This window comes from Lissotriton helveticus, chromosome 6 (assembly GCF_964261635.1).
Source record: "Lissotriton helveticus chromosome 6, aLisHel1.1, whole genome shotgun sequence".
NCBI classification, from domain to species: Eukaryota; Metazoa; Chordata; class Amphibia; order Caudata; family Salamandridae; genus Lissotriton; species Lissotriton helveticus.
In genome coordinates this window covers 70,169,775-70,197,627 of record NC_136067.1, presented here as the reverse complement: position 1 = coordinate 70,197,627, position 27,853 = coordinate 70,169,775, and the positions used below count along the sequence as shown (strand labels likewise).

Sequence of the window (27,853 nt, the reverse complement as noted above, 5' to 3'; positions counted from 1 at the left end):
GATTGAAGTCTCCTAATGCAGTAAAATTGGAGAACAATAGAGATTTCTGAGCAATATAATTGCAGTACAATACAATCCTAAAACGTCAACAGTGCCAATGTATATTTTAAATTGGTTGTGACAAATGGCATGTAGGTTGTGTTTGGTCTGACTCATGCAGGCGAAGTGTGTGTGTTTTAGGTGATTACACCTTTATGAAGTGCATGCTGTAAAAAATTAGATTAATATTTGGTGAGGGCGACTACCCACCTCAAGGAATAATCACAACCCATGTCGGGGTGAACCACTAAAGTCATTAAATAAACCTGAGCACAACCCCAAGATATTTATGGCGCAGTGCAGACACCCTTAACTTGGCGCAATGTGTAAAGTATTTATGCAGTACCCAAACAGTAAAAAAAATCGAAATGAAACTCAATAAAAATCCCAAACCAAATTATTTTGAACAGAGTATAATGTAATAAACCAGATGACATAAAGCCAATAAGTAGAACCAGAGATATGACTTTTTAAAGTTTCAAGTAAAAATAACTAAGAAACATGAAGTGCCAGAGATAAATAATGGTCATGGTAGACTGGCATGTATGTGCAATTTGACGCTGATCGTGGTAGAGTGTGGGTCGGGTACACAAACCAGGTTTGCCCTGGTCAAAGACCATCGGAGTACACTTCTTCTTTTTGTTTTTTTACACTTTTTATTGGTTTTGCATTTAAGACTTCCAACACGGCCTACATTATAAGGAAGATGCAGGAACAAATAAATTATATGAATCTGCCCTTCCGAACCCTCTCCTTCCCCGCCCACATATTTGCTACTATACATAAATGGACCCCGGATAACAATCCGGTCCCCTCACCCCTGGTTGATCCTCCCATCACACTAGAATGCCTGGATTTCATCATCGATTCAGCGATTTACTGGACAGACTGATTCCAATTCTATTTCATTGTAGTCTGCCTATCTTTTCCATATTTTGGGATGCCCCTTGACTTGTACACTATCTCCAATCCCATGCAGTGGTTCGTCCCCCTCTTCCACACTTTCTACAACGGGCGGGGGGGGGGGGGGGGGAGGGTCTGTAGCAATGTTTCATTTGACAATTGTCAGTCCCAGGTAAAGTAAGGACAATTTATATTGATCCCCCTGCAGGTCATCAGTGAAGTGGTCCCGCAGGATCTGCCACGACAGTACCTTATCCAGGCACCTGGTCACCCCCTGCCAGAATGTATCCAACTCGTGACCACTCCATACTGTATGGAGAAATGTACCCTCTCCTGCACCACAGCGGAGACAGGTTGGGGAGACAATCACCCCCATGCTCCAAAGCCTGCGGCAACCTTATATTACAGACACAAGGACTCCTCTTCCTTTGCAAGTCAAAAGTGTGTACAGCTTAACCATGAACCTGAACATTTCAACCAGTGGCCATTGCTCCATTAGTCCTTTGTATGTGATCCAACGCTGGTGTATTGAAGGTAATTGAAGAAGCTCTTTAAACACCGGCAAGAATGTCGCCAACATCGGAAACCTGAAAACTTTTCACCTTCATTCTCTGATGCGTGGCACTGCTTTTGGTCTGAACCTGTCACAGAAAAGAGAGAGGAGTGACCTCTGCCATGTACCACAAATTAACTGCATAGGGTAGGAACAAGATCATCAGCAACTCAGTCTCATTAAATGATAAATTAGAAATTGCTCGGTGGGATAATCCTTGCCTCTATATCATTGATATAATTGCAAGTTCTTAATGTAAATATTTGAAAAGTTTTCCTTCTATGTCCGGACCAAAGTTTCTATGCTTGTTTAAAGCTGATCCATCACCACAGATGCAACTTTTACAATAGGTTTATAGTAAAAACATTTAAAAGTAGAGTCAGATGATCAATCAGCAGCTCCGTTGATGTCCTCCAAACGGGAACCTAATGAAAAGGATTTAGATGCCATAGTTCCTTTTACTGAATGCGCACCAAGCACAGACCTGTCCACTCTTGCTTCCGCAAGCAACAATTTAACCCAGGATTCCAGACCAAAGGGTTTCTGCAGAGCAATCAACAGTTGCCCCAAAGGATCACGTCTGATTGATCGGGTTCCCAACTCGTATGCCTTAAGGCATTGACCGACACAACTGTGGCTTGTCAGGGAAGCTGGGATAGGTAATGCATTTAGAAAATGTTTTTGTGAGACTGGAAAGTTGGAAAGAAACTCCTTTCGGAGCAGACACTTTTCCTGCAACTTTGAGAGCTTTGTCGCTGAGACTTTGTGGCAGGAGATGAGACAAAGCAGAGTAGTCCATTTGGCTGACAACTGTTTACACAACAAAAGGAGTTCTCTTCCCAGTCTTGTATGAACCTAAGCACCACATTTACATCCCACAGAAGAGACCAACGAGGCTGTCCAATCAGGATTGAGATCTCCAGGAAGGGGTCAGAAGGACCAGATTCTCACTCCGATTCCTCACCTGAGCTGCCACTTGAGGGGGAAAGGCGTACACTAATCTGCGACTCCAGTCTTGAAGGAAGACATCGGTTGCCCAGACCAGAGGGTCTGACCTCCAAGTGAAGATTTGGGAAAGTAGAAGGTTCATATCTGACAGAAATAGAACCCCATAGATTTTGAAGCCACTGAAAAATGAGGGGAAATAACCTTCAATCACTGGAATCTTTCAGAAATCTGGAATTCCATTCTGCAGTAGCGTTCGAATGACCTGACCGATGTTCTGCAAACACAGAGATCTGGAGATGGAATGGTGTTTGAGGCACATGGAGGCCTGGAAAGGCAGGGCGATTTTCGTTTTGAAGGAAGTGGCCCACTTAGGGCCACCCGGGTCACCCCGGACTACCTCTCGGCCTTCCATGCCAAATGAACTGTCAGAGAGACCGTGGAGAATATACACCAATAATCTTTTATTATATACGCTCAGAGTGGGGCTCTGTCTGCACAGTCTTGTGAACGTACTACATAGGGAACTGAGTAACAGTAAGCATAGGGATACATTATATGCATTGTATGGTCAACTAATCACACACCCCATGGAATTTTCCCAGCAGATATGGGTGAACAGCATAAAGACAAAAAAAGGTTTCTACTTTTGTATCTTGCACAGTTCAGAACACTTTCAAGGCTTTTCCACCCTGGGCTGTGATCAAACTGCCAGACAGGTGGGAGAGGTTCTTTATTGAGGGACAGCTATGCACTGGCACAAACAGTTACTCGTTACAGAAACTAAACTTAACAAGGGGCATTTCTCGGAATCAAACAGGATTAGTTTCAAACAGTACCTGAAATGGCGTAGCGAATGCTAACTTCTACAGGACATTAAAGCGCACCTACGAGCATAATCGAACAGTTTCTCAGCCGGATATGGTCATAGAGTCAGATGTGAACAGGTGGGGTTGGAGAGTCCACTATAGTTTGATCTCCATGGGGTGGTGGGTGGGAACTTGATCTGCAGACAAAAATGCCAAACTTCTTTGCCAAATCTCCGATAACATGTGAGATCTGGTGCCCTCAAATTTGTTGACATATTGGACTACCAACACATACATTTTCCATTCTCAGAAGGATGCCAACGATGGCAAAAGAATCCACCAGGAGTTCCATGCGATTGATATGGAGCTGAAGTTCTTCCAATGCTCCCCCCATTCCCACCGAACCATTGGAGATCAAACCACAGTGGGCTCCCTAGCCCCAAATGCTCACATCAGACTCTGATGATATCTGGCTGAGAACCGAAAACCGCCCTACCATTCCAGGCCTCCATGTCCCAATAATGACGGGGACCCAGAAAAATGGCTTGAATGGAGGATGCAAGCAACCTCACTATTCAAGCCACCTGTCTCAGACATATTACCTACTTGGATAGAAGACACTTCAATTCCCTCTTGATATCCTTGACCTTCTGATGGGGCAATAATAATTGCACCTTCAATGAATCTATCTGGAAACCCAGGTACTCTGTCGACTGTGAAGAAATTAACCAGGACTACTCCAACTTTAGGAGGAAACTCAGCTGTTGGAGAAGCTAGCTGGTAATGTTCAAATGTGATGGAAAGAGCTCTTTGTCCTGAGCCAAAATAAGGATGTTATCCAGATAAATTATAATACGCATGCCTCCAGCTTGTGAAAATTCCACCACAGGTTTCATTAACTTGGTGAAACACCAAGAGGTGGAAGATAGACTGAAAGGCAGAGCTGAATACTTTAACCAGGCGTTCAGCCATTGAAATTGGAGGGAAAATCCGGAACTTGAGGTAGGCATCCTTCAGGTTGAGCTGGACCATCTAGTTACTTTCTCTGAGGAGGTGAATGCCCTCTGTTTTAAAAATGGTGATAACAAACCCAGTTGTTGAAGTCCCGGAGGTTGAGCACCATCCTGTTAACCCTCCCTCCCTCCCCCCACCACGCTTGGGGCCCAAGAAGATGTTACTGCAAAAACCACCTGGCTGCATAGATGTGAGGGAAATGGCACCTTTGTCTAACAGAACTCCATATCTCCTTGTCTATGACTGCCTGGTCTGGAAGGGAAAAAGACTGAGAGCAGGGAGGGACCCGTTGCGACCAGGTCCCAGACTTTCACAATACAAAAGGAACATCATCCACATAAGCACAACTTCCTGGACACGGCAATCAGATATTCACAAACATAATAATTTTACATGTTCGATTCACAGTATTTAGGTTGTGCAACTGCTATAACCTGGGGTAGTCGCCCAAAGTTAGCTAGATCGTGGGGTTCCTAACCGGGTAAAGATTCCGGGACTGTCCATGAAGGTCCATGCATTAGGCTCTATCCCATTCGCAAAATTCTGGGTAGTCCCCCGCCCCCCCTCCCAGTTTGGACTGAAATACAGATGAACTATTTATGAAACCACAATAAGGGAAACTGTAACTACAGCGGCAAAACCACAATCATACTGCAACCCTCATCTCACCCCCCTCCCCGTATTCCCCCCGCTATAGGTTCCTTTCGAAGTCCCAGCGTTTCCTCCCTTCGTATGGCGGTCTACTCAGCCCGAGCCCACGCCTGGAGGGAAGAAGTCCACGCCTGTGCGTCTGGCGGATCGTGCGCCTTCCACCATCTCGTGAGAAGGCGCTTCTCCACCACCAGCCCCAAGTCCAGGAATTAGAATTAAAGACTCTTGAGAGAAGATTGGGTCTTGTCCAGGTTTGTGAAAGTATTAACAAATTTGCCCACGGTCCTTGATAAAAAGGATCGCCAAAAAGGACGCCGTTGGCGACCGACCCAACTTCCGCTGAGGCCAGTTTGGGTCTATGCGCACAAGGATTGACTTCCTGCGTTCCTTAGATCTGGCACAGTTGGGATTGCCCACTTGGCAAAGGCACGCTGAGCCCACCCACTCAAGACCTCTGGATCAATAGAATTCCCTTTTTCCTTAGCATCAATCACCATCTCTTGGATCTTTGGCAGCTGTCCAGTGACATCCAGTAAGCGATCCTGGCAAGACCACCAGGCTTTATCAATGTCTTTTTAGTGACTTTGGAGAACTTTAAGAAAGGTATTCATGTTATCAACTTCAGTAGTGTCAGAGGCCTTGTCCGACAAGGTCGGTCCTGAGCCTAGCTCGTACCTCCTTGTCGGATCCTTTGCCTAGGTGGGCATGCATGCATGCATGTATGTGGTAACTTCGTGTCACGGGGTCCAATTGTTAGATCTTGGGTGAACAATGTCCTGTGCGTCAAAGTCAAGGAGATCCGACTGGGACAAATCCTGCGAGGGGGTTGGGGTGGGTGGTACAACTCCTTTCAAATGGACTGTTTGAGGAGGAAGGAAAGGGTCGACCTGGGTGTCGCTGACCTAGAAAAGAGGACTAGAGGAAGGGGTGGAGGGGGGTCCGAGCCAGTAGGGGTTCCGTAAATGTGGTCCATCAAAAAAGATTGGCAGAGATGGGCAGAAGTGTTTGTGTGGGAAGGTTTATCCTCTTGAGACTGAGGGAGCACCCGAGAGGGGCCTGAAGAGGACTCGAGGAGGTGAGGCGGGTAGGAAGGGGAGGAAATAGGGACTCGCTCCACGATCATGCAAAGCTAGTAAGCGACGAGTTGAAGGGCAAGGGCCTTGTTCACGGAGTGTTGAACTGATTAGTCTAATGCCTCAGCTAGTTCCTCCCCCTGTCTGAACTCATCCACGTTAGTAGGCTCGTCGGAGGCCTGAAAGTCAGATTGATCCATAGCTGAGTTGAAGCAATAGTTAGGTGCACACCCCAGAAATATAAGGTGTAGAGGATGGGGGGGGGGGGGGGTCTACTAAGTACAATGAGGGTGGTAGCAAGGACCCCAATGTGGATTAGCCAGAGGTCAGCACCTCGTCCCCTCAAGGATGTGGTTCCAAAAATTACGAACATTACTAAAATATTATTTGTTTATGGTTGAAAGAACAATTCAATTATCCAAGGATGAAGTCCGGGGGAAGGTGGGGTGGGGTTGAGATAAGGGAGAGGGAGCCAGGGCAGCATCACTAATGTTTGTGTTAATAATTAGGCCACGATTTTTGCCATTGGCAAGTGCCCAGCTCGCTGGTTCAGAGAGGTTGAAAGCCTGCTGTGAAGGGCTCTGATTACTCCGCGCTGCTCCCCCAACTGAGAGGAAGCCACGCCCGGGAGGAGACTATGCCACCAAGTGGCATAGAAAGGGGTCAGCCCCCAGGGTAAGGGGGGGATTAAGTGGAAGGCTCGCTGAAGGATGTTGTGTCTTGCTTCTATGGATAACGGGAGGTGTGGGCGAGTGATGCAGAGCGGGGGTTTCTAGTTGGTTGGTGGAAGTGTAGACAGTGTTTGAGGTAGGTTGGACCCTGCTTGTGAAAAGCCATGTAGGCGTGGGTGAGCATCTTGAACTGACAGCGTTCCAGAATGGGAAGCCAGTGTTGTGTTTTGGAGTTGAGGTGTGATGTATATGTGGCAAAGAAGGTTGAGGATTAGTCTGGCGGCTGCGTTTTGGATGGTTTGCAACTTGTGTAGCAAGCGTACAGAGATGCTGTAGTAGAGAATGTTGCTGTAGACTAGTTTGCTTGTGATGAGGACCTGGGTGAGTCTTTCTGGTGTCGGGAAAGAGCCATTAGACCATTTTTCTGCGCATGCGAAGTATATGAAAGCAGGCGGAGGTGACTGCATTGATTTGTTGTCTCATGGTGAGGTTAGTGTCCAGGATGATGCCCAGGTTTCTAAGGTGGTCAAAGGGCGAGGGTGTGGGGTCTAGTTCTGTGGGCCAACAGGTGGAGCCCCAAGGTTGGTTATTCTTGCTTGAAATCCATACTTCTGTCTTGTCAGCATTGAGTTTGAGGTAGTTGCCTCTCATCCAGTTGGCCTCGTTGGTCATGTTCATTTTGAAATTACTTTGTTGGTCTTGGTGTCGTCTAAGAGGAATAAAATGAGTTGGGTGTCGACGGTGTAAGAATTGATGTTGTGTCCGTATACTTCAAGAGGAGCTGAGTAAAGAGCCTTGCGGTACTCTGCAGATGAGGTCCTTAAAGGAATATAAACGCATTGTGCTTACCTGTAATATTTCCACATTTAGGATGGACAGTAACTTCATACCTTTCTAAAACCTGCTACCCTCTCACCGTGTTTCAGCAACCAGCAGCAGTGCCTGACAGCTGGTGTCTTTAAAGATATGTGCATTGTGCTTGCATGTGTGACATGTTGTCTAAGGAGCTCTTCACAAGGCAGGGCTTTAAGTGAGCAGTCTCTCCAGTCCACAGACCTGGTAGTAATTTGAAAAGGACCTTAAAACTGGTCTGTTTCGGGCCCTGTTTTCATGTCCTTAACATTTCATACAAAAACAGTGATCGATTTCTGAACAAAGAGTGTAAAAGAAGTTACGGTAATCCATGTTGTTCCTGCTTATATTTCACATGCTTTATTTAATCTTCCCTTATGAATTACCTGGTCACTGACTGTTTTACTTTCCATCAGTATATTACTCTTGTGCATAAATTTAACTGATTCGCATCCAGGTGTTTAACTGGGCACAATTGATTGAGGCAGAACGCATTGCGATTTTCTCTCAGTGCATGCCAGGGGCAAAAATGTGTACAGACTATGTGGCCATCCGATCCTTGCCATCTCTGACAGACGCACAAACCGATCAATGGTCACATATGCTAGTTCCAGTTGTGATTCTATGGCACTCTAGCAAATTTTAGTGCATATATTTAAGCCCCACCCTTATGTAGGCCCGCCCCTTTCAGATCCCCCCCCCTCTTTTCCCAAACGCACTTTTTTCACCCCACTTATAGCCCTATCACAAGGCATGGGACTGTACTAGAATAGATCCACTGGTCTTTTAAAAGCCAATGGCATCCTTTGTAAATGGGGAAGCGCTGCCACATACAGCCTACAGGCTGACACAGAGGGGCGCTGAGAAACACGAAACATGCACATGCTCACTCTGAGCATAGCTTTCAAACTAAAAACATGAGGTGAGGCTGTGGCCACCTTCTGCAGCTGGTATAGCCAAAGTCAAGTATTACTCACATTAGTTCTACAGAGTCTCTAGCTTCTCTCTAAACTAATGGAAGCTCTAACTGTGCTACAGGGACTTGTTGTTACAGGCCCCAGATGTTCAGTGCTTTGCTGTGTTGCTGCCCCTGCTGCACTTGTCTATGTGAGGGAAGCTTGCCCTACTGTGTGCTGTATCTGACCTATGCGATGGAATATTTAACTTCTGCAGGCCATGTAGCACATGTGCTGCAAGGCTGAGAGAAACCTGCATTGCTGCTGTGCTTTTATTGTATTCATTTATTTTCGTATTTTAATTTTTCAGTCACGGAGGCACACAAAAATGAGGTTCTTGGTGGGGTCGGTAGACTTTGAATTCGGAGGTCTTCCCTTCGAGGAGTTGTCAGCTCTGATGGTGTTCATAAAACTGATAGCCGTGTTGCTCCCTCATCTTCATCGCAAGGCCATTTTTGCAACCCTACCTAGATGATCGGTTCCTAAGAGTTTCTCCTGCAGGGATGTGGTCTCACAGTCTTTAATGTGTAGGTCATGCTTTGATGCAAACTCTGCTTTTGTCTCCGTGTGGAAATGTTACATCTTCCTTGCCAGTGCTTCAGCTCATGAGGCAATGTTGGATCGCGTACAACACAAGAAGTGCTCTCTTCAGAGCAGGTCGGTGGAGAGTTTCTTGACCTTTTCCTGTGAGACGGCCAGAACCGTTTTAAACCTTCTTAGTCTCATTGGATCACGAATTTATCTGCTACCTATTGCATTTCTGCAGATTTGGCTGCATCATTGATGCTTCAGGAGAAATAGAACCGGTATTGGTGTCTAAAGGATGTCCTGTCAGCCCCTCTCTATGTACTTGGATTATGTTGGTGTATGAATCAAGCCAACGCTGTAAATCGACAACGATCCAGACTTCTGTCTCGTGTATCCTGGTAACTGAGGTGTCTCTCCTGGACTGGGCAGTACATTTGGGTAATTTGTCTAACAGCCTTTGGTCCAAAACAGAGGGGTTTACATTATTGTTCTGGGATTTAAGGTAATGAAGTTGGGTCTATGATCCTTCCTTCACCAAGTGCAGAATGTGCAATTTCACATTTTGGCAGACAGAAAACTGCATTGTTCTGTCTGAACATAGTAGCGACAGTGGGCTTGGTTCAGTTGTACAGGGAAGCATTCCAAGTTCTGGGATTAGGCCATTGACAACAGAAATAAGCTATGAGCAGCTCACCAATTAGCAGGGAAAATTTGACGATGGATTATCTGAACAGAGTCATACGTTAATCATGAATGTGAACTTCACGAGGATGTGGTCGATTATCTATTTTGCTGCGGGGCAAGGGGGTAAATGTTCTTTCACTGCAGTAGTCTTTCCTTTGGGCTGTTGCCAGCTGTGAGGGTGTTTATGGAAATGGTTGTGTTGCTCATAGTCCGTGTGTGGACTTCTTGTTTTTTTTACTGTGCAAATGCCTAAATCTTGGAACTTAAAAAAAAAAAAAAATAATATCAATTGCTTATCTATGATAATAATGCATGCCATGAAGCTGCAAATATTTTGGTAGGTGACTTGTATATTTGTTTTCTTTTGTCCATTGTAGAACCTCAAAATGCAGCATGGTTCTGTACGAAAACCGGAATTGTTGAGACTGAAAACCATGACCGCAATACTCAAAGCAATTGCCATAGAAAACTATTCTCTCTTTTTATCTCTAGAGTGGTAGCAGTTCAGAGGGGGATGACCACTTGAAGGACCAGCTTGCGCAAGCTCTGCAGGAGGTAAGTGAACAGAACGCTAATGCTTTGCCACTCTTATGCTTCCAAACCCTATGTAGAGGCACAAGTGCTCTGACTTGTTTCTTTAAAATCTGGGACAGCAAAAAAAAAAAGGGGAGGGGATGAAGTGAAGTCTTTTTTTCAGCTCTCCTGTGATAATCATCTAGATAAACTGGAAAGAATTGTTAGGAAATGCTGAAAGTGAAATAGAAACGTTAAAACCTTATTCCTGTTGAATTCTTTCAGGAAAATGGTACATGGCGAGAGAATTCCCAGAAGTCAAAAACAAAACATGTAGCTACCTGAAATAAACATAATGTTGAGCTGAGAAGAGGGAGGAAGAGTATGGAGGATTTTTAGCCACTTGTGAAAAATTAGTGGAAGTACGTGACTGGGAGGTGAATTTGAAAGTAAAAAATAATCTTCCAGCCAAACCTAAAACCACAGTGACTGATTTTACATCAGTTTTTCAATGTGGAGAATTTCACTAAAAAAGAATGGAGGAAATTTGCGTTGTTTACTTTGTACCAGTATTTTAAGCTTCTCTTGAAGTCAATGACCAGGTCTTTAGTATAATGTTTGACATAATTATAAACAAAAGTGTATTTAAAGGGTATGTAATAACAGAGTAGTTGTATGTATGAAAGAATGCTGCTGACAACCTGGTACTGAATACCTGTGTATTTGGATCTTAAGGGTAATTTGAAGGTAAACTAAGTACTGCTGTCCAGGAATAACTTCCTGCTGACCTCTGTGTGCTGAAAAGAACCCGTGTAGTCATGAAGTGCCCCTAAATTATTTTACCAAGAAGAGTGATGAAATATATCCATTATTGTGATGGGTCCAGTCGGATCACCATGCTGGTTGTCCTCGTTGGCTCCGCCCCCCCAACCTGAATCAGGATATGTAAAGCGTTGCTAACTGCTTTATGGTGATCTGTTCATTTGAACAGCTAAATCTCGAGTCCTATCCTGAATTGATGAGGCGGTCCTGAGGTGCAGGAGAAGGTCATTTGGCTGCCAGCTGTGAGAAGAAGTGTCCTCTGCTGTTGCCTCAGCAGAATCAGGGGTGTCTGCTAGGAAGAGGGAGGCAGGTCGTAAGTGTCTGGTCAGTTGGTGGAAGGTCATGCGTTTGATGTGTGCTGGTCCTTCATTGTGCAGGGCTTTGTATGCATGGGTCAACTTCTTGAACTGGCATCTCTTATGTTTCAGGAGCCAGTGCACCTTCTTGAGGTGAGGTGTGATGTGGGTTCGTTCGTCTGGGGATGTTGAGGAGGAGCCTGGCTGCTGAGTTTTGTATTGTCTGGAGTCTCTTCAGGAGGTGTGCTGTAATTCCGACATAGTGTGTGTTCCTGGCGTCCAGTCTGCTGGTGACGAGTGCCTGCATGACGGTCCTTCTGGTGTTGACTGAGAGCCACCTGAAGATCTTGCAGAGCATGCGTATGGTGTGGAAGCAGGCTTACGCAACTGTATTGACCTGTTTCTTCATGGATGACTTGCTGTGCAAGATGATGTAGAGGTTGAAGGTGTGATCTCTCGGGCAGGGGATGGGACAAGTTCAGAAGGCCACCATATGCTGTTCCATGGCAAGGGGTTTCCAAAATGAGGACTTCCCTCTTGTCCGTATTGAGCTTGAGACAGTTGTCCTTTATCAAACCAACAACGCTTTTCATTCGTCTGTGAAAGTTGGCTCTGGTAGTGGAGAGGGTGTTCTGACAGCGAGAGGATGAATTCGGTGTCGTAGGCAGAGGAGACTGTTAAATCCATGCTATCTAACGGTGTTGGCCAGGTGGGTCGTGTACATGTTGAAGGGGGCGGGGCTGAGGAATGATCCTTGGGGGACACCTTAGATGATCATCTTGTGTTCCGAGGTGAACAGTAGGAGGCAGATTCTCTGGGTTCTTCCTGTGAGATATGATGTGATCCATTTGAGGGTGTCTCCCTGGATTCTGATGTGGTGGAGTCTGTTGATCAAGATGTGATGAAAGACTGTCGCAGTCGGCCAGGAAGATGAGGGCTGCCATTTCTCTACGGTCCTGGAGGTCCTTGATTTCATCGATTGCTGTGATTAGGGCTGTTTCGCTGCTGTGGTTCGCACAGAATCAAGATTGAGAGGGGTCCAGAAGGTTGTTGTGTTTCAAAGCACTGTTTGAGAGCATTGTTTCATTTGTCTTCTGATATCTTTTTACAGTTTCTATGTGTGGCACTGAGGGGCATGGTGTTGTGGTACAGTGATGCATTCTTACCTGTCGGTGTGCACCATGACGTTGCAGAGACTATAATGGACCCACCAGCTAAGCCCTACCTGTCATTCTGATTGTTAGGGAATCTGAGTATTATCGATAAAGCGCAGGGAGGAGGGCCTTCCAGATGTCGTCTGTCCGATTTGTTATCCTGTTGTCGACCTTAAAGATCAGGAACAGTAATTACTGCTACCTTAACTATGTATATGGTAACCACCACGCACCCACAGTACCCTTGCGTCTAGGTGCTTAGGAGATGCATGCAATCAAATAAAAAAACATTATACAGATGTGGCCTTGCCTGGGCTGTGTGACACTGCAGTTTTTACTGCAAAGAGATGCAAACAATCAAAATCCCTGCCAATCAACATTCATATAAAAAGTACATGAGGCTAGACACATCACCACTATATGTACGTGGCATCTCTGGACTGAGGCACATAATCAAGAAAGGCGGCAGTTACATCACTCTTGCGGTATTCATGGAAGAATGAGACCATGCGCGCCCTGCGCATTTATGGCTAATGTCCTGTAGCGGCTGTGTGCGTCAATACGTGGTCGAAAATGCACAATGCGCTTATTCAAGCACAAGTGTTTGTTCTGGCTACCTGTGTTCACTAGTTGACTCCACTGCTTTACCAAATGGTAGTTAAAGGTTGAGTATTAGTGCTGCTGCTAGTTCAGGGAGTTACAAGAGCACAGTGCTTGCTTGCCATGTTCAGCGCTTTACCTTTTCGTTGCTGTGCTTACTGACATTCTCTTGTAGCCTTCAGGATGGAGATGGAAATGTCTGGCATGGTTTCAGGGTTCCGCCAGGTCTTTGTGAGGAAGATTAGTCCGAGGTGAGAGATGAGATCGTGTCCCAGATCTCTGTGGCGTGTTTGCAGAGCGATCGTTAGTTGAGTAAAATGCACAGGAGTTGTGCTGTGGTGGACCCAGTCGTGATTGTAGTATCTCCGGCACGGTTGATTGCTTCTGTGTTGCAGTTGAAGCAGCAGTCCTGGCAGGAGAACAGCCCTTCTGTGGTGCAGAAAATTATTTACAACAGGGGGTGGTGATGGACAGAGTCTCTGAATTAAGCAGAGTACTCTCACCCAGTCAAGAGATCAGGGCTAGATCCAACACCGTTTTTTAGCTCATTGCACCATCCCAGTTTCAGAACCTGGCTGTATGCAAATTAGTCTGTCCCTGGCCCAGTGCATCATGGGAACAGGGCAGACCAGACTACAAAAGCCAATTCTTACACTGGGAAGGAAACAAGCTTCCGGGGACCGGTTTCTGCCATTTCAGGCGTCTTCGGCCCGGCTTGCTTGAATCCTGATGGTGCAATGAGCAAGGGACTCACATCTGAGTATGCCCTTCCACGCTTAGGGTGGACAAAATTATTTACAACAGGGGGTGGTGATGTTCCCATGATGCACTGGGCCAGGGACAGACTAATTTGCATATAGCCAGGTTCTGAGCTGGGATGGGGCAGTGAGATAAATAACGGTGATGGATCAAGCCCTGATCTTTGGACTGGGTAAGAGTGGTCTGCTTAATTCAGACACTCTGTTCATCACCACCCCCTTTTCTGTATCGTTTTTGGCCACTATAGGTGTGGCAGGGTATACTCAGACATGAGTCCCTTTCTCACTGCTCCATCAGGATTCAAGCAAGCCGGGCCGAAGAGGCTGAAATGCCAGAAACCGGTCCCCGGTAGCTTGTCTCCTTTCTGGTGAAGAATTGGCTTGGTAGTTTGGTCTGCCCTGTTCCCATGATGCACTGGGCCAGGGACAGACTAATTTGCATATAGCCAGGTTCTGAGCTGGGATGGGGCAGTGAGATAAATAACGGTGATGGATCAAGCCCTGATCTTTGGACTGGGTAAGAGTGGTCTGCTTAATTCAGACACTCTGTTCATCACCACCCCCTTTTCTGTATCGTTTTTGGCCACTATAGGTGTGGCAGGGTATACTCCGACATGAGTCCCTTTCTCACTGCTCCATCAGGATTCAAGCAAGCCGGGCCGAAGAGGCTGAAATGCCAGAAACCGGTCCCCGGTAGCTTGTCTCCTTTCTGGTGAAGAATTGGCTTGGTAGTTTGGTCTGCCCTGTTCCCATGATGCACTGGGCCAGGGACAGACTAATTTGCATATAGCCAGGTTCTGAGCTGGGATGGGGCAGTGAGATAAATAACGGTGATGGATCAAGCCCTGATCTTTGGACTGGGTAAGAGTGGTCTGCTTAATTCAGACACTCTGTTCATCACCACCCCCTTTTCTGTATTGTTTTTGGCCACGATAGGTGTGGCAGGGTATACTCCGACATGAGTCCCTTTCTCACTGCTCCATCAGGATTCAAGCAAGCCGGGCCGAAGAGGCTGAAATGCCAGAAACCGGTCCCCGGTAGCTTGTCTCCTTTCTGGTGAAGAATTGGCTTGGTAGTTTGGTCTGCCCTGTTCCCATGATGCACTGGGCCAGGGACAGACTAATTTGCATATAGCCAGGTTCTGAGCTGGGATGGGGCAGTGAGATAAATAACGGTGATGGATCAAGCCCTGATCTTTGGACTGGGTAAGAGTGGTCTGCTTAATTCAGACACTCTGTTCATCACCACCCCCTTTTCTGTATCGTTTTTGGCCACTATAGGTGTGGCAGGGTATACTCAGACATGAGTCCCTTTCTCACTGCTCCATCAGGATTCAAGCAAGCCGGGCCGAAGAGGCTGAAATGCCAGAAACCGGTCCCTGGTAGCTTGTCTCCTTTCTGGTGAAGAATTGGCTTGGTAGTTTGGTCTGCCCTGTTCCCATGATGCACTGGGCCAGGGACAGACTAATTTGCATATAGCCAGGTTCTGAGCTGGGATGGGGCAGTGAGATAAATAACGGTGATGGATCAAGCCCTGATCTTTGGACTGGGTAAGAGTGGTCTGCTTAATTCAGACACTCTGTTCATCACCACCCCCTTTTCTGTATCGTTTTTGGCCACTATAGGTGTGGCAGGGTATACTCAGACATGAGTCCCTTTCTCACTGCTCCATCAGGATTCAAGCAAGCCGGGCCGAAGAGGCTGAAATGCCAGAAACCGGTCCCCGGTAGCTTGTCTCCTTTCTGGTGAAGAATTGGCTTGGTAGTTTGGTCTGCCCTGTTCCCATGATGCACTGGGCCAGGGACAGACTAATTTGCATATAGCCAGGTTCTGAGCTGGGATGGGGCAGTGAGATAAATAACGGTGATGGATCAAGCCCTGATCTTTGGACTGGGTAAGAGTGGTCTGCTTAATTCAGACACTCTGTTCATCACCACCCCCTTTTCTGTATCGTTTTTGGCCACTATAGGTGTGGCAGGGTATACTCAGACATGAGTCCCTTTCTCACTGCTCCATCAGGATTCAAGCAAGCCGGGCCGAAGAGGCTGAAATGCCAGAAACCGGTCCCCGGTAGCTTGTCTCCTTTCTGGTGAAGAATTGGCTTGGTAGTTTGGTCTGCCCTGTTCCCATGATGCACTGGGCCAGGGACAGACTAATTTGCATATAGCCAGGTTCTGAGCTGGGATGGGGCAGTGAGATAAATAACGGTGATGGATCAAGCCCTGATCTTTGGACTGGGTAAGAGTGGTCTGCTTAATTCAGACACTCTGTTCATCACCACCCCCTTTTCTGTATCGTTTTTGGCCACTATAGGTGTGGCAGGGTATACTCAGACATGAGTCCCTTTCTCACTGCTCCATCAGGATTCAAGCAAGCCGGGCCGAAGAGGCTGAAATGCCAGAAACCGGTCCCCGGTAGCTTGTCTCCTTTCTGGTGAAGAATTGGCTTGGTAGTTTGGTCTGCCCTGTTCCCATGATGCACTGGGCCAGGGACAGACTAATTTGCATATAGCCAGGTTCTGAGCTGGGATGGGGCAGTGAGATAAATAACGGTGATGGATCAAGCCCTGATCTTTGGACTGGGTAAGAGTGGTCTGCTTAATTCAGACACTCTGTTCATCACCACCCCCTTTTCTGTATCGTTTTTGGCCACTATAGGTGTGGCAGGGTATACTCAGACATGAGTCCCTTTCTCACTGCTCCATCAGGATTCAAGCAAGCCGGGCCGAAGAGGCTGAAATGCCAGAAACCGGTCCCCGGTAGCTTGTCTCCTTTCTGGTGAAGAATTGGCTTGGTAGTTTGGTCTGCCCTGTTCCCATGATGCACTGGGCCAGGGACAGACTAATTTGCATATAGCCAGGTTCTGAGCTGGGATGGGGCAGTGAGATAAATAACGGTGATGGATCAAGCCCTGATCTTTGGACTGGGTAAGAGTGGTCTGCTTAATTCAGACACTCTGTTCATCACCACCCCCTTTTCTGTATCGTTTTTGGCCACTATAGGTGTGGCAGGGTATACTCAGACATGAGTCCCTTTCTCACTGCTCCATCAGGATTCAAGCAAGCCGGGCCGAAGAGGCTGAAATGCCAGAAACCGGTCCCCGGTAGCTTGTCTCCTTTCTGGTGAAGAATTGGCTTGGTAGTTTGGTCTGCCCTGTTCCCATGATGCACTGGGCCAGGGACAGACTAATTTGCATATAGCCAGGTTCTGAGCTGGGATGGGGCAGTGAGATAAATAACGGTGATGGATCAAGCCCTGATCTTTGGACTGGGTAAGAGTGGTCTGCTTAATTCAGACACTCTGTTCATCACCACCCCCTTTTCTGTATCGCTTCTGTGGTGCAGAGTAGATGTGCAGCAGTTGTTGATGCACCAGGTCTGTGGCCGTGTAGCTGGGGGAGATTGGGGGGGGGGCATGAGGGTCCCTCTCGTGGGGCGTGGTCCAATCATTGATGGACACAGACTGGCTTGCGTGCAGATGGCGCGTTGCACCCTCCATTGAGTAGTTGCTGGGGGCAGGGCGTGGGAAGGACGAAGGAAAGGAACAATGATTACGTTGCACAAGTAATGAAAGACTCTTGGATCCAAGTTGAAGAAGAGGCAAATGCCGGAATCCCACTACTTGCAGCTCCTGCAGAGTACCTTGAGGCTGGGAGCAGCTGCAGATCCTTTTCTAGACAAACCACGCAGGTCACCAAACTCAGGAGAGCCAGGGTAAACGGAGCTCTGGATCAATTATGTGTCTTCCTTTGATTCACAACACAAAGCATGAATCAGTGGTCGAGTGTGGTTTAAATAGGCCATGGCCATGCCCAAGACCACATCCGAAACGACGTCGCCACATTGAATGTGCCGTTATTTGCCAGCAAATAGAACACAGCTGGAACCAGGAAGTGGTGCAATCACGTTGACTGCGATCCATAAGTTTTGTAGAGCTCACATGCAGTACATCCGCGTAATATCACGCAGCATGCATAGGAGACAGTATAAGACATGGGCTTTGTAGCAGAAGCAATAGAGCAGTGCTACCACTAGGAGTACAACTGCTCAAGCATTACAGTAGCATCTATGGACCAGCATTACAAGCCTTAAAATAACATCTAGCACTTTAGACCATGGGACTATGACACATGGTGCCAGTATTGGTAGGTCCTGGGATGGTGAAGTGGATGCTTTAATGGTTGGTCCAGTTGAGCTGTGAGATTTTTGTTGTATTTGACTGTCACTGGAAGTGAAAATCTGGTACAGTATGTGTCCCACGATGTGGAGCGGGTTGGTGATAAGTTGCTTAAACCCGATGTTGCTCATGCTTTCCAGGAGGTCAGTTGTGATGGTGTTGCTGGGGTAATAGTTAAGGAAACCTAGGAAGATGTAGTGCTCGAAGTCGATGGCAAGCGGTATGAAGTCGTCCAGGATGGCACTGAAGATGTGGCGTGGTCCTAGTGGTCTGTAGGCGAGGGTGACTTTGATGGTGGTTTTTCCATCTGCGTGGAGTTGGAAGTTGAGATGATCCATTATCGGGGTCAAGTCGCCTGAGGTGGTCGTGCAGTAGATGGTGTCCCTGTGTGTGATGATGGCAATTCTACCTCCCCGTTTGTTTATTCAGTCCTGGTGTATTATCTTGTAGTCTTCGGGGTGGCGATGGGGATGTCCGGCGTGGTTGCGAGAATAAAGCCAGGTTTGTGAGAAAGATCATGTCCAGGATAAGGGATGAAAACATGTTCCAGTTCTCTGTGGTGTGTTTGCAGTGCGATCGTACATTGAGTAGAATGCAGTGGAGTTTTGCCGTGGCACTCTCGATCGGCGTGGTGGACACAGTTGTGTTTGTATTGACTCCGGCATTGTTAATTGCTTTGATGTTGCAGTTGAAGCGGCAGTCCTGACAGGAGAACAGTCCTTTGGTGGTGCAGCAAAGATTTGCAGCAGTTTATGTCAATGCACCTGAGATCCAGGGCTAGGGGGTCTGTGACGACCTAGCTACGTGGAGTGAAAGAATCCGAGTTCCTGGTGCTGGGTGTGTATGGACACAGACTGGCTTGCCTTCGGAGTGCTGGCCCTCCAATGAGTAGGTGCTGCGGGGTAGGGGTGTGGGAAGCAGGAGGGAAAGGAGCAGTGATTACAGTGGGAAAAGCGGGCGGCGGAAAGAGTAAAAATAAATAAAAATACAGCCGTACACAGAACAGAACGGTGCAACGGCAAAAAGATACGTTTAGCAAAGGTACAATGAAATGGTTTACTGCCAATACAAACAGATTTGCTGTGCAGGCAGATAGAATGTTAAATGTCTCTAAGGGATACAATGTAGCAGTTGAAGGCTATGCAGGCAGCCGAGTAGAGTAGCAATAAACCAGCAGAACATGAAAGGGAACTGGCAGCTGGGGCGACACGCAGCAGAGGGGTGAGCTGGTAGGAGGACCGCACAGGTCTACTCCGGCCTACAGAGTCTCAAAATACAGGTTCTCAAATAGGCTTTGTTTGTGCTGCCAAATGTTGCTGGGTTACATCGTAGGACATGTCTGGAACGGTCTCCCACTGATCATCGACCCCTGATGGCTCCGCTTTCCAGGACTCCCCAATAGTCCATAACCTGTTATTTTTATTGACAGAAATAAAGTTGCCGAAAACCATAGTACATGCTGTGAAATATAAGTCCAAAATGGACCCTCAGTATAATGCCAATGCTAATAACGGTGCAAGCACCATTACCAAACATAATCAATATATAAAGAAGAAGGGGGAGGCGGAACGACGAAGGGGGTGAGTAGAGAGAAGGTGGGCAGGCCCTAGTACAGTGCACTTGGAGGGCAGGAATGGATACAGCTGCAGACCGGTGGGTGACTACAAAGAGGAATAGAGGAGTCAGGGTGACAAAGGGGGGGTGTAGTGGGGGTCATCCTGCAGAAAGGGGGACCATGTGAGAAGAAAGAGTTCTGCTTTATCCATCAAGTTGTAACTAACCTCATAGGATGTGGTCTTGTACATAGTCTTGAGCCATTCCTCATGTGTTGGCAACTGCGGGGAGTACCAGTGTATTAGGATACAGATTTTGACTGTCGCAAGGGCGGTGACGAGTAAGTAGCTGGCATGGCGGGTCAGTTGGGGTAGGTCTGCCAGGTCATGGAGGAGAATCAAGGGACTTTGTAATGGTGAGGGCACATCCATAGATTCCTAGAGTGTAGACCTCACCACCATCCAAAACCATTGGACAGCAGAACAATCTAGCGGAGTATGAACAATGTTACAGGACGCATTGTTGCACGCCAGCAGGCAGAGTGAGGAAGCAATTCCGCAGCCTGAAGCTGCGCTGGGGTCTAGTGCCAGACTTGAATAATCTTTAAAAGACTGAGCTTTATCTGGGCCTCCCAAACTCCCCTGACCAGGCCCTCAAGCAGTTCCTCCCAGTCCTCTTCATACTCCACCTGCAGGTGAGCCTGCCAGATTGCCCTGAGGCTGATTGATTGTGGCTGGGAGTAGAGGTGGCGGATCAGGAGGTTGTAAAATCCGGACATCACGCCCTTAAAGTGCCCCCAGGTTTTAAGGCAAGAGCACTAGAGAACGGAGGACGGATCCGGGGTGAGGATCCAGTTTGCTCAGTAGGCAGGGACCCAGTTTTGTGTAGCGCCATAATTGAGTGTGAGGCAGGCCAAATTCGTCCCATAGTGCTTCAAAGGAGGTAAATTTGCCAGTTCTGCGCCATGGACCGCAATAGAGCATTGATCTCCCTATCCCCCCATGCTATAACTAGTGTTATTACAGAGGGGGACTTTGTCATGAAGGTGTGCGTCCTCTGAAAGGAGCTTGTGGGCTCGCTTCCAGGCAGTGTGCATGGCTGTCAGCATGGGGTTCTGAGTCTCGCCAGCAGCGGGGCCAGGAAGATAAAGGGCAAGTAGCCCTGACGAGTCCTCCGGGAGGCTACGTTAAACCGCAACCCATAATGGTGAGTCATAGACCCTGGGTGCATATACGCCAGATGTGAAGCTAGACAGTAATGTGCTGCAGATGTCAGGCCCAGTCCCCCTGAGAACCTATGGGTGAGAAGCTTCCGGATCGCCAGGTGGGGGGGCCTCGTCGGACCCAGTTGACCGTCCTAATGGTCTTTTCTATCTATACCATGGTTAAGCTAACCCTAGTGACAAGCAATCACGAAAACGGGCTACTTCAAGCTTAAAGGGATTCACAATTTCAGACTCCATGAACGCTGGAGAGGTCATTGCTATTGTACAGCCCAATATAGCATGTGTATTACTGTAATGGCACCAAGGTCTTGCTGGGCAGTACATATTGACCGGATGCAGAGGCCATAGCTTCAAGTTAAATTTTCTGAACAGCTGGTCTGCTGGTCGCTCTTCCCCTGGATAGTTAGAGGGGAGTTTGAGTGTGTATTCGTTGTCACTCTTAACAGGTAATCTTCACCCCCTCCCCCCCCACACACACACACACACACTCACAATGCATACTGCAGCCTGTCTAACACAATATTTATGACACTGGTTGCTAAGGTATGCTCCTTTTATTGACCTCCACGCCCTACTGAACCATTTCCTGTGTCTCCTTGCCACACAGCTGCTAGTATTCAATGTGGATACCTACACAAGACTATAGCTGACCACAACCCTATGTTTCTACAACACACCTGGGGGGCTGATACACCCTTCCTGGCAGCTACAACTCACCACTTTGGAAGTTCAAGCCTTCTGCGAGACAATTCAAGTAACTATAACCCATTACATAGCTGAAAAATAATAATAGTGCTTCCACCGGCCTCGAAGAATGGGATGCACTTAAAACAGTGGCCCAGCTGCATGTAGTAGTTCTCCTGTGTGCAGCACGGCCTACTAAATTAGAAGCTTTTGCTTGTTTGACATATGTATACCCAAATTGAAAAGTGTCTATTTTAGACTAAAATGTGTGTGTATCTTCAGAACTCATAAGCAAATGTTTGGAGAAATTTGGTTGAATTTCCAAAATGTATTAAGGACTGATATTTGAGTTTTGAATCATTTGGCAATGAGGGGACTTATTACTAATATTACCTTGGTGACATTAGCATTACTGTTGTGGCTGTTATGTATTACCCCACATAAAGGCATTCCAAATTGACAAAGCTTTTGTTTACATTACTGCTGATAATGTTCCATAAGAAGGCCACTAAGCTAATAGTGTTTGAATACAAGTAGCTTGAGTTGATTTTAATTGAACATAGTAGCTGTTACTACAGAAAACATTAGAGACCCCTGGTACACACTTAATCATTGGGGCGTGTGGCATGGTTAACCAGGAGCTTGGTCAACTTGAGGGCTCCTTACTTGGCCTGGAGAAGGCTGCAGTGACGGATGGATCTGCCCTGTACAAGTTAATAAACTTGTGGCTGCTTGAGTCGTTGCATTGCATCGATTACAATGTGTTCCAGGCCATGGTACATGCGGAGGGGGATAAGTCAAAGTAATTATTGGTATGGCTGATTCGTGAAGAATCTGCTGCTGCTCACACTGCTGCCTTCTATTTTTCCCCAGATACTGTTGTCTACTCCCAGGAAGCTATACATGTAGCTTTCTAAACCCACTATCGAGCAGTGAATTACGTGGGGCTTTCAACTAAAGTCCAACAGTGCTGTATTCCTCCACCCGATCGCCTTGCCAGTGGTGCCTGCTGCACATAGACTTGCTAAATGACTGATGATGGAACAAGTCTTCCTATGCGCCATATGTGACTCTCCATCTTGTAACACCCCTGAAATCAATGGTTTGACAAATTTTATACGAACTATGCAGCCTGCTGGTCCTGAAGCTGGGAGAATTGTAATATCCGTCCTTGCTCCCAGAGTACTGCCCTAGTCTATGCGTGAGGCTCTCTTGGTCTCTCTCCCAAGACAGGGGCGCAACCTGCTTGAGGTCACTTCTTACAGACCTCTGGTCATGTTGAGCAGTGATTATAAGATCCTAAGTAAAATCTTAGCAATGAGCGCTGGAAGCCATGCCTGACTTACTTCACACTGACCAGAATGGTTTTGTACCTGGTATGTATGTATGTATGTATGTATTTATTTGCTTATTAAGCGCGTCTGCCACCCGAAGGGTATCCTGGCGCTGAGACCACATCATTCCTACAGATAAACTACAATTACATTACTCTGGGGAACAGAAAGGTCTTGAGATCCTTTTTTAAAGGAAGTGAGATCTTGTCTACTCCTCAGCGTCAGCGGGAGGGTGTTCCAAAGAGTAGCGGCCGTGAAGCTGAAAGCACGGCCACCCATCCTCACTCTATTGATCCTAGGGACCGTCACTAGAAACGCAGAGGAGGATCTCAAAGGTCTGGCAGCGTGGTACCAGGAAAAAATATTTTGGAGCGGTATCGGTCCCTGTCCATGCAGAGCCTTAAAAACAAGGCATAAAGCCTTAAAGGAAATTCTCTGTTGGACGGGTAACCAATGAAGATCAGCCAGTGCGCCAGAAGAAGAGGCAGAGCGAGGGCGGGATTGAGCCAATTTGGCCGCCATGTTTTGGATCCTCTGCAGCTTTAAGATCAAAGTTTTGGGGGCTCCCAGAAGTAGTGCATTGCAGTAATCTAATCGACTAAGAATAGAACTGCGCACTACCTCTGCTCTGGCCTCTATGGGAAGGAGCGGTAAGATCTTACGTAGGGCACGGAGTAAGCCCATGCAAGCCGCCGTAGTCCTATTCACAGAGGCATCGAGCTGCAGGTTGGGTTCAAATAGAACTCCCAGATTACGGGCCGACTCAGCCGCCTCTACCGTACCTAAGATGGATGTAGGCCAGAAATCGTCCGGAAGCGGACGGGGGGTACGGTCTAGGGAGCAATGAAGAACCTCCGTTTTAGATCCATTGAATTGAAGCGAGTTAGCTTGCAGCCACTCAGCTGTTGCTGACATACAGCAGTGGAAGGTGTCCTTAGATACTGCCTTAGAGCCCTCAAATTAAAAAATCAATTGAGTGTCATCGGCATAATTGATGACGGATATGCCGAATGACTTTATCAGGTCAACCAGAGGTCGAAGATACAGATTGAACAAGATCGGACTGATCGCCGATCCCTGGGGGACGCCCTGATTCACTTGTATGGCAGATCGAAAAGGTGGTAATGCCACTGCCTGCTGTCTGTTGCTGAGATAAGATGTTAACCATCTCCACGCCAAGCCAGTTACTCCTGTACTCTGAAGACTGCTCAATAGTACTGCATGGTCCACCGTGTCGAACGCGGCCGACCTGTCAAGCAGCACTAAAAATGCTGACTTGCCCATGTCGACACGCGCTCGTAGATCGTCCAATACGGTGACCAATGCAGCCTCAGTGCCGTGGGCCGGCCTAAAGCCGAATTGCGATGTATCCAGGCAGGAGTCATTTTCCAGAAAGCTGGATAATGTTCTGGTGACCCACTTCTCTACAACTTTTATTATGAATGGTAAAAGCGAGATGGGTCTGTAGTTGGCCGTACTTAGAGGGTCCAAAGAAGCCTTCTTCAGCAATGGTGTAACAATTGCCAACTTCCAGCTATCTGGGACTACTGCTGTACTCAGTGACTGACAGCAGATGGTATGGAGCGGAGGAAACAGCTCATCTTGGAATGCTTTCCAGATCTTGTGAGGCATAGGATCAAGTGGTGATCCTGAAGATACGCCATTAGCCAAGAGACAGAATTCTTCCAAAGAAGGACTAGGAAAGCAGGACAGCTGAGATAGGCCCTCCCGATTATCATCCTTCCCAGACGCCGCCATAAGGGGGGGGACTCTGCAAGGGGAGACAAGGAGGACGTGGACTTACCAGAAATCTGTAGTCCGTTCAAAATTGTCCTAATCTTCTCCTCAAACGCAGAGGCCAAAGAATCACACAATTCCTGGGAGACCAGGCTAGGCGGAGCAGTACAAGGCGGGTTGGCTAAGTTGTCAACTAATTTTAACAATGCCTGCGATTTATTAGAGGCCTTGGCCAGCGTGTCTGCCAGAAAATGAGCCTTGGCCTTCTTCAGCTGAGACTTGTACTCCTGCAAGTTCGCTTTATATGCTACCTTATCTGACTCCCTGTATTCTCTCCTCCAGAGTCGTTCCGCCTGTTTGCAGCGAAGTTTATGCTGTCCAAGGTCATCAGTGAACCAGGCATTAGATCTTCTAGGTCTGTCCCTCACCTTCCTTAAAGGAGCCAGTCCATCCAGGGATGTCGAAATCTGCTGGCAAAGGGCCGAGTAGCTTTTATCCGCACTTTCCTTCACCATAAATGGTCTGGACAGCAAGGTAGGTCTAGTTGGTTGTTTCAAAAGACGAGACCATTGCCTACTGATCTTAGTAACACCTGGGTCACCTGTCCTTAACAAACCAGGCTGAGAGATAGAAAATAGGACTAGTGCGTGATCAGTCCAGCATTGATCCACGACCTCTCCCACTGTGACTAGATCTTTATCGGCAAATACAAGATCTAAAGTATGCCCTTTAACATGAGTAGGTGACGTAACCAGCTGTGCAAGTTGTATATTGCTACATGCTTGGCAGAGTTCTCTATATGCTAGATCTTGAGGGCCAGAAGGCCAAAGGTTAAAATCACCTAACACTAGTAATCTGGTGTGGGAGTTCGAGAGGTCGTAAATCAGGTCAATCAGTGGCTGAAGAGCCGTGGTGGTTGAAGAGGGTGGTCTATAACATAGATCTATGTCCCTCAATATACGCAAGGTACACAGGTTACTAGAGGAGGCCCCTCCATGCCGGCCTTACTCGTCCTGCTTAGGGTTAGATTTAGAAAAGGCCTTCAACATGTTAGATTGTGACTACGTTTGTCATGCTATGTAGGGAAGAACTGGGCGACAAGATGCTGAAATTGGTTCGGCATCTGTACTCTACTTTGCGTCACACTCACTGTGAGCCGCGGCACATGCCAGCCGAGTGCCTCCTTTCGCCACTACTTTTTACTCTGGCAATTGAGCCTCTGGCACATCCTCTCCACCATTCGGGGCAAACATGGACATCCTGATCAATGATAAGATATACGTTGGCTCACCTTTTCTGGACAATGTTGTGATATGCATTAGATATCTGCAAGGGCGTGGTTGAAGCAGCGCATATCTTGGGAGTCTTCCACGCAGCTTCTGGAATAGGGATGAATTGGACTAAAACATTCTTGTTCCTACTTCACTGGTCTGCCGCAAGTATAATGTAGTAGTAAACGCCTATCAGATCTCCACATTCCGATGCCTCTAAATTAATATACACCATGCCAGCAAAGACGTGTTGGAGATTTAATGAAGGCAGAATCCTCCCTGTGGTCCCAGGTCATGTTCTAGCTCTCCCTTACTTGACAGTACAAGGTCTAGTTGTTCTCCAAATTGGTAATCTCACCAAATCTCCTTTATTACTTCACCAATTTATAGATCCATGTGCCTCGTGGCAGATTTTGTACTCTGTACACCATGTTGGGGGACTTGATCATGTGTAGAGTAGCTCCGATTAAGCTCTGCACACCCCAGGGAGGGCTGGGGAGGCCTGGTCTTCGAGCATTACTGTTTGGCTGCACAGCTTCAGTGGTCAGACTGGTAGTTAGCTAGCCGTAACCTACCTGATGTATGCACTGTGACAGACTGAGTGCCCTGACCATTGCCTGCGAACTGTTTATCCCTAAATTTTCTCACCTAAAGCCCTAAGCAAGCTGCTGCGCGTGGCTCATAGCTCCGATCATAGGGCCTAGCTAGCCTCTCCCACTGTTATCATCATATGACCCAGAGATTCCTTTGAAAAGTATATGTGCTTTTCGACCAGTAGCAGGGCGTTGTGCTGCAGGAGCATGGGAGGGCTCCGGGATAAATTTCACAGGTGAGCCGTTCCAGGACTGAGCCATGATTCCCTTTCATATACTGTTGGCTCAAACTGGTCTTCCAGCTAAAGAGTCTTAATACATAGGCACTTGTCACAGAGTTAGAATGCCTCTGGGGGAATCACAGACCCTGAATGACCTGCGCATCTGTTACGCCAAGTACTGTTTCTATAAATTATGGCTGTTGACTCATCTCCTGAATTGTTAGAGCTATTCCAGCCAGGTCCCTCCCCCCTTTGTCAGAAGTGGGACCTAGACATTTGCCGTCCCCTTACCCAAAAGGAGTGGACTGAAAATGTGCATATCCATACAAAGTTTTGCACAATGTGCGATTCCAGTACATACAGCATAACATACTATATCGATCTTATCTGACCCTGGCCGTTTTAATAAAATCTTCCCTACTGTATCGTCAGACTGCCCCAGATGCCATGACTTACATAGCATCATTATACAGGTATTCTGAGACGGCCCACTAGCGTAGGCCTTCTGGACAATTCTCTCACAAACCACTTGTTGGCGTTCTTTATATCGTGTGGAGTTCTGCATATCAGGGCTCTATAGTTGCCGAAAAACCGACAGGGCATTAAACCTATTCCTTTTGGCCAGGCGTACAGTCACAATGATAAGGAAGGCTTTGTCCCTGCTTGGGATTACTCTGTGGCAAGACACGGTGAATCAGTGGGCAGAGACTGAGTCCGTATCTGTCACGAGGAGGCGCAAGGGCCCTCAAATGACCCATTCCCACTTGGTGGAACAACTTACCCCGCGCATTCAAAAGTGACGTAAAAGACGACACCAGACCGCTCTAGTCTGTCTTGGATATCACACCACATTATCACTATATGTGTGGTCCAATACTACCATAAGGCAACAGTCGCCCCCCCCCCCTTCCCAAACATGCATGGGGTGGTAGTGGGTGCAGTCTCCAGTTCAACATGGGCCGCAAGCTTCGGTTTCCCTTGTGCTATTTATACAGCAGGGTGCATGGTTCAGTACTACAATATCAATAGTGATATAAAAACAGCCATATTGTGCCTAGCTTGTTTATAGGATGCAATTTAAAGCAGTGCATCTATTTATTTAATTGGGAGTATGAGAAATAGAAATTTCAGTCACTTTACTCACTCGGGGGACAGTGCATAAGTACAGATGTGGCTGCGGTGTTCTATATCTGAACAATGAAAAGCTATCCTGCCTATAGAGTTGCATCAACGTTTGAA

At 47.2% G+C, this 27,853-nt stretch overlaps 1 protein-coding gene across 2 annotated transcripts in view; it reads left to right on the top strand.

Moving 5' to 3' along the window:
• Positions 1–27,853, top strand: part of RNF8 (ring finger protein 8) — a 181,466-nt gene that overhangs the window by 68,095 nt on the left and 85,518 nt on the right. For both annotated transcript variants that reach the window (XM_078647374.1, XM_078647375.1), the window contains exon 4: positions 10,171–10,233. In XM_078647374.1, the coding sequence (XP_078503500.1) occupies positions 10,171–10,233 (63 nt within the window). The remainder of the gene's footprint in view (positions 1–10,170; positions 10,234–27,853) is intronic.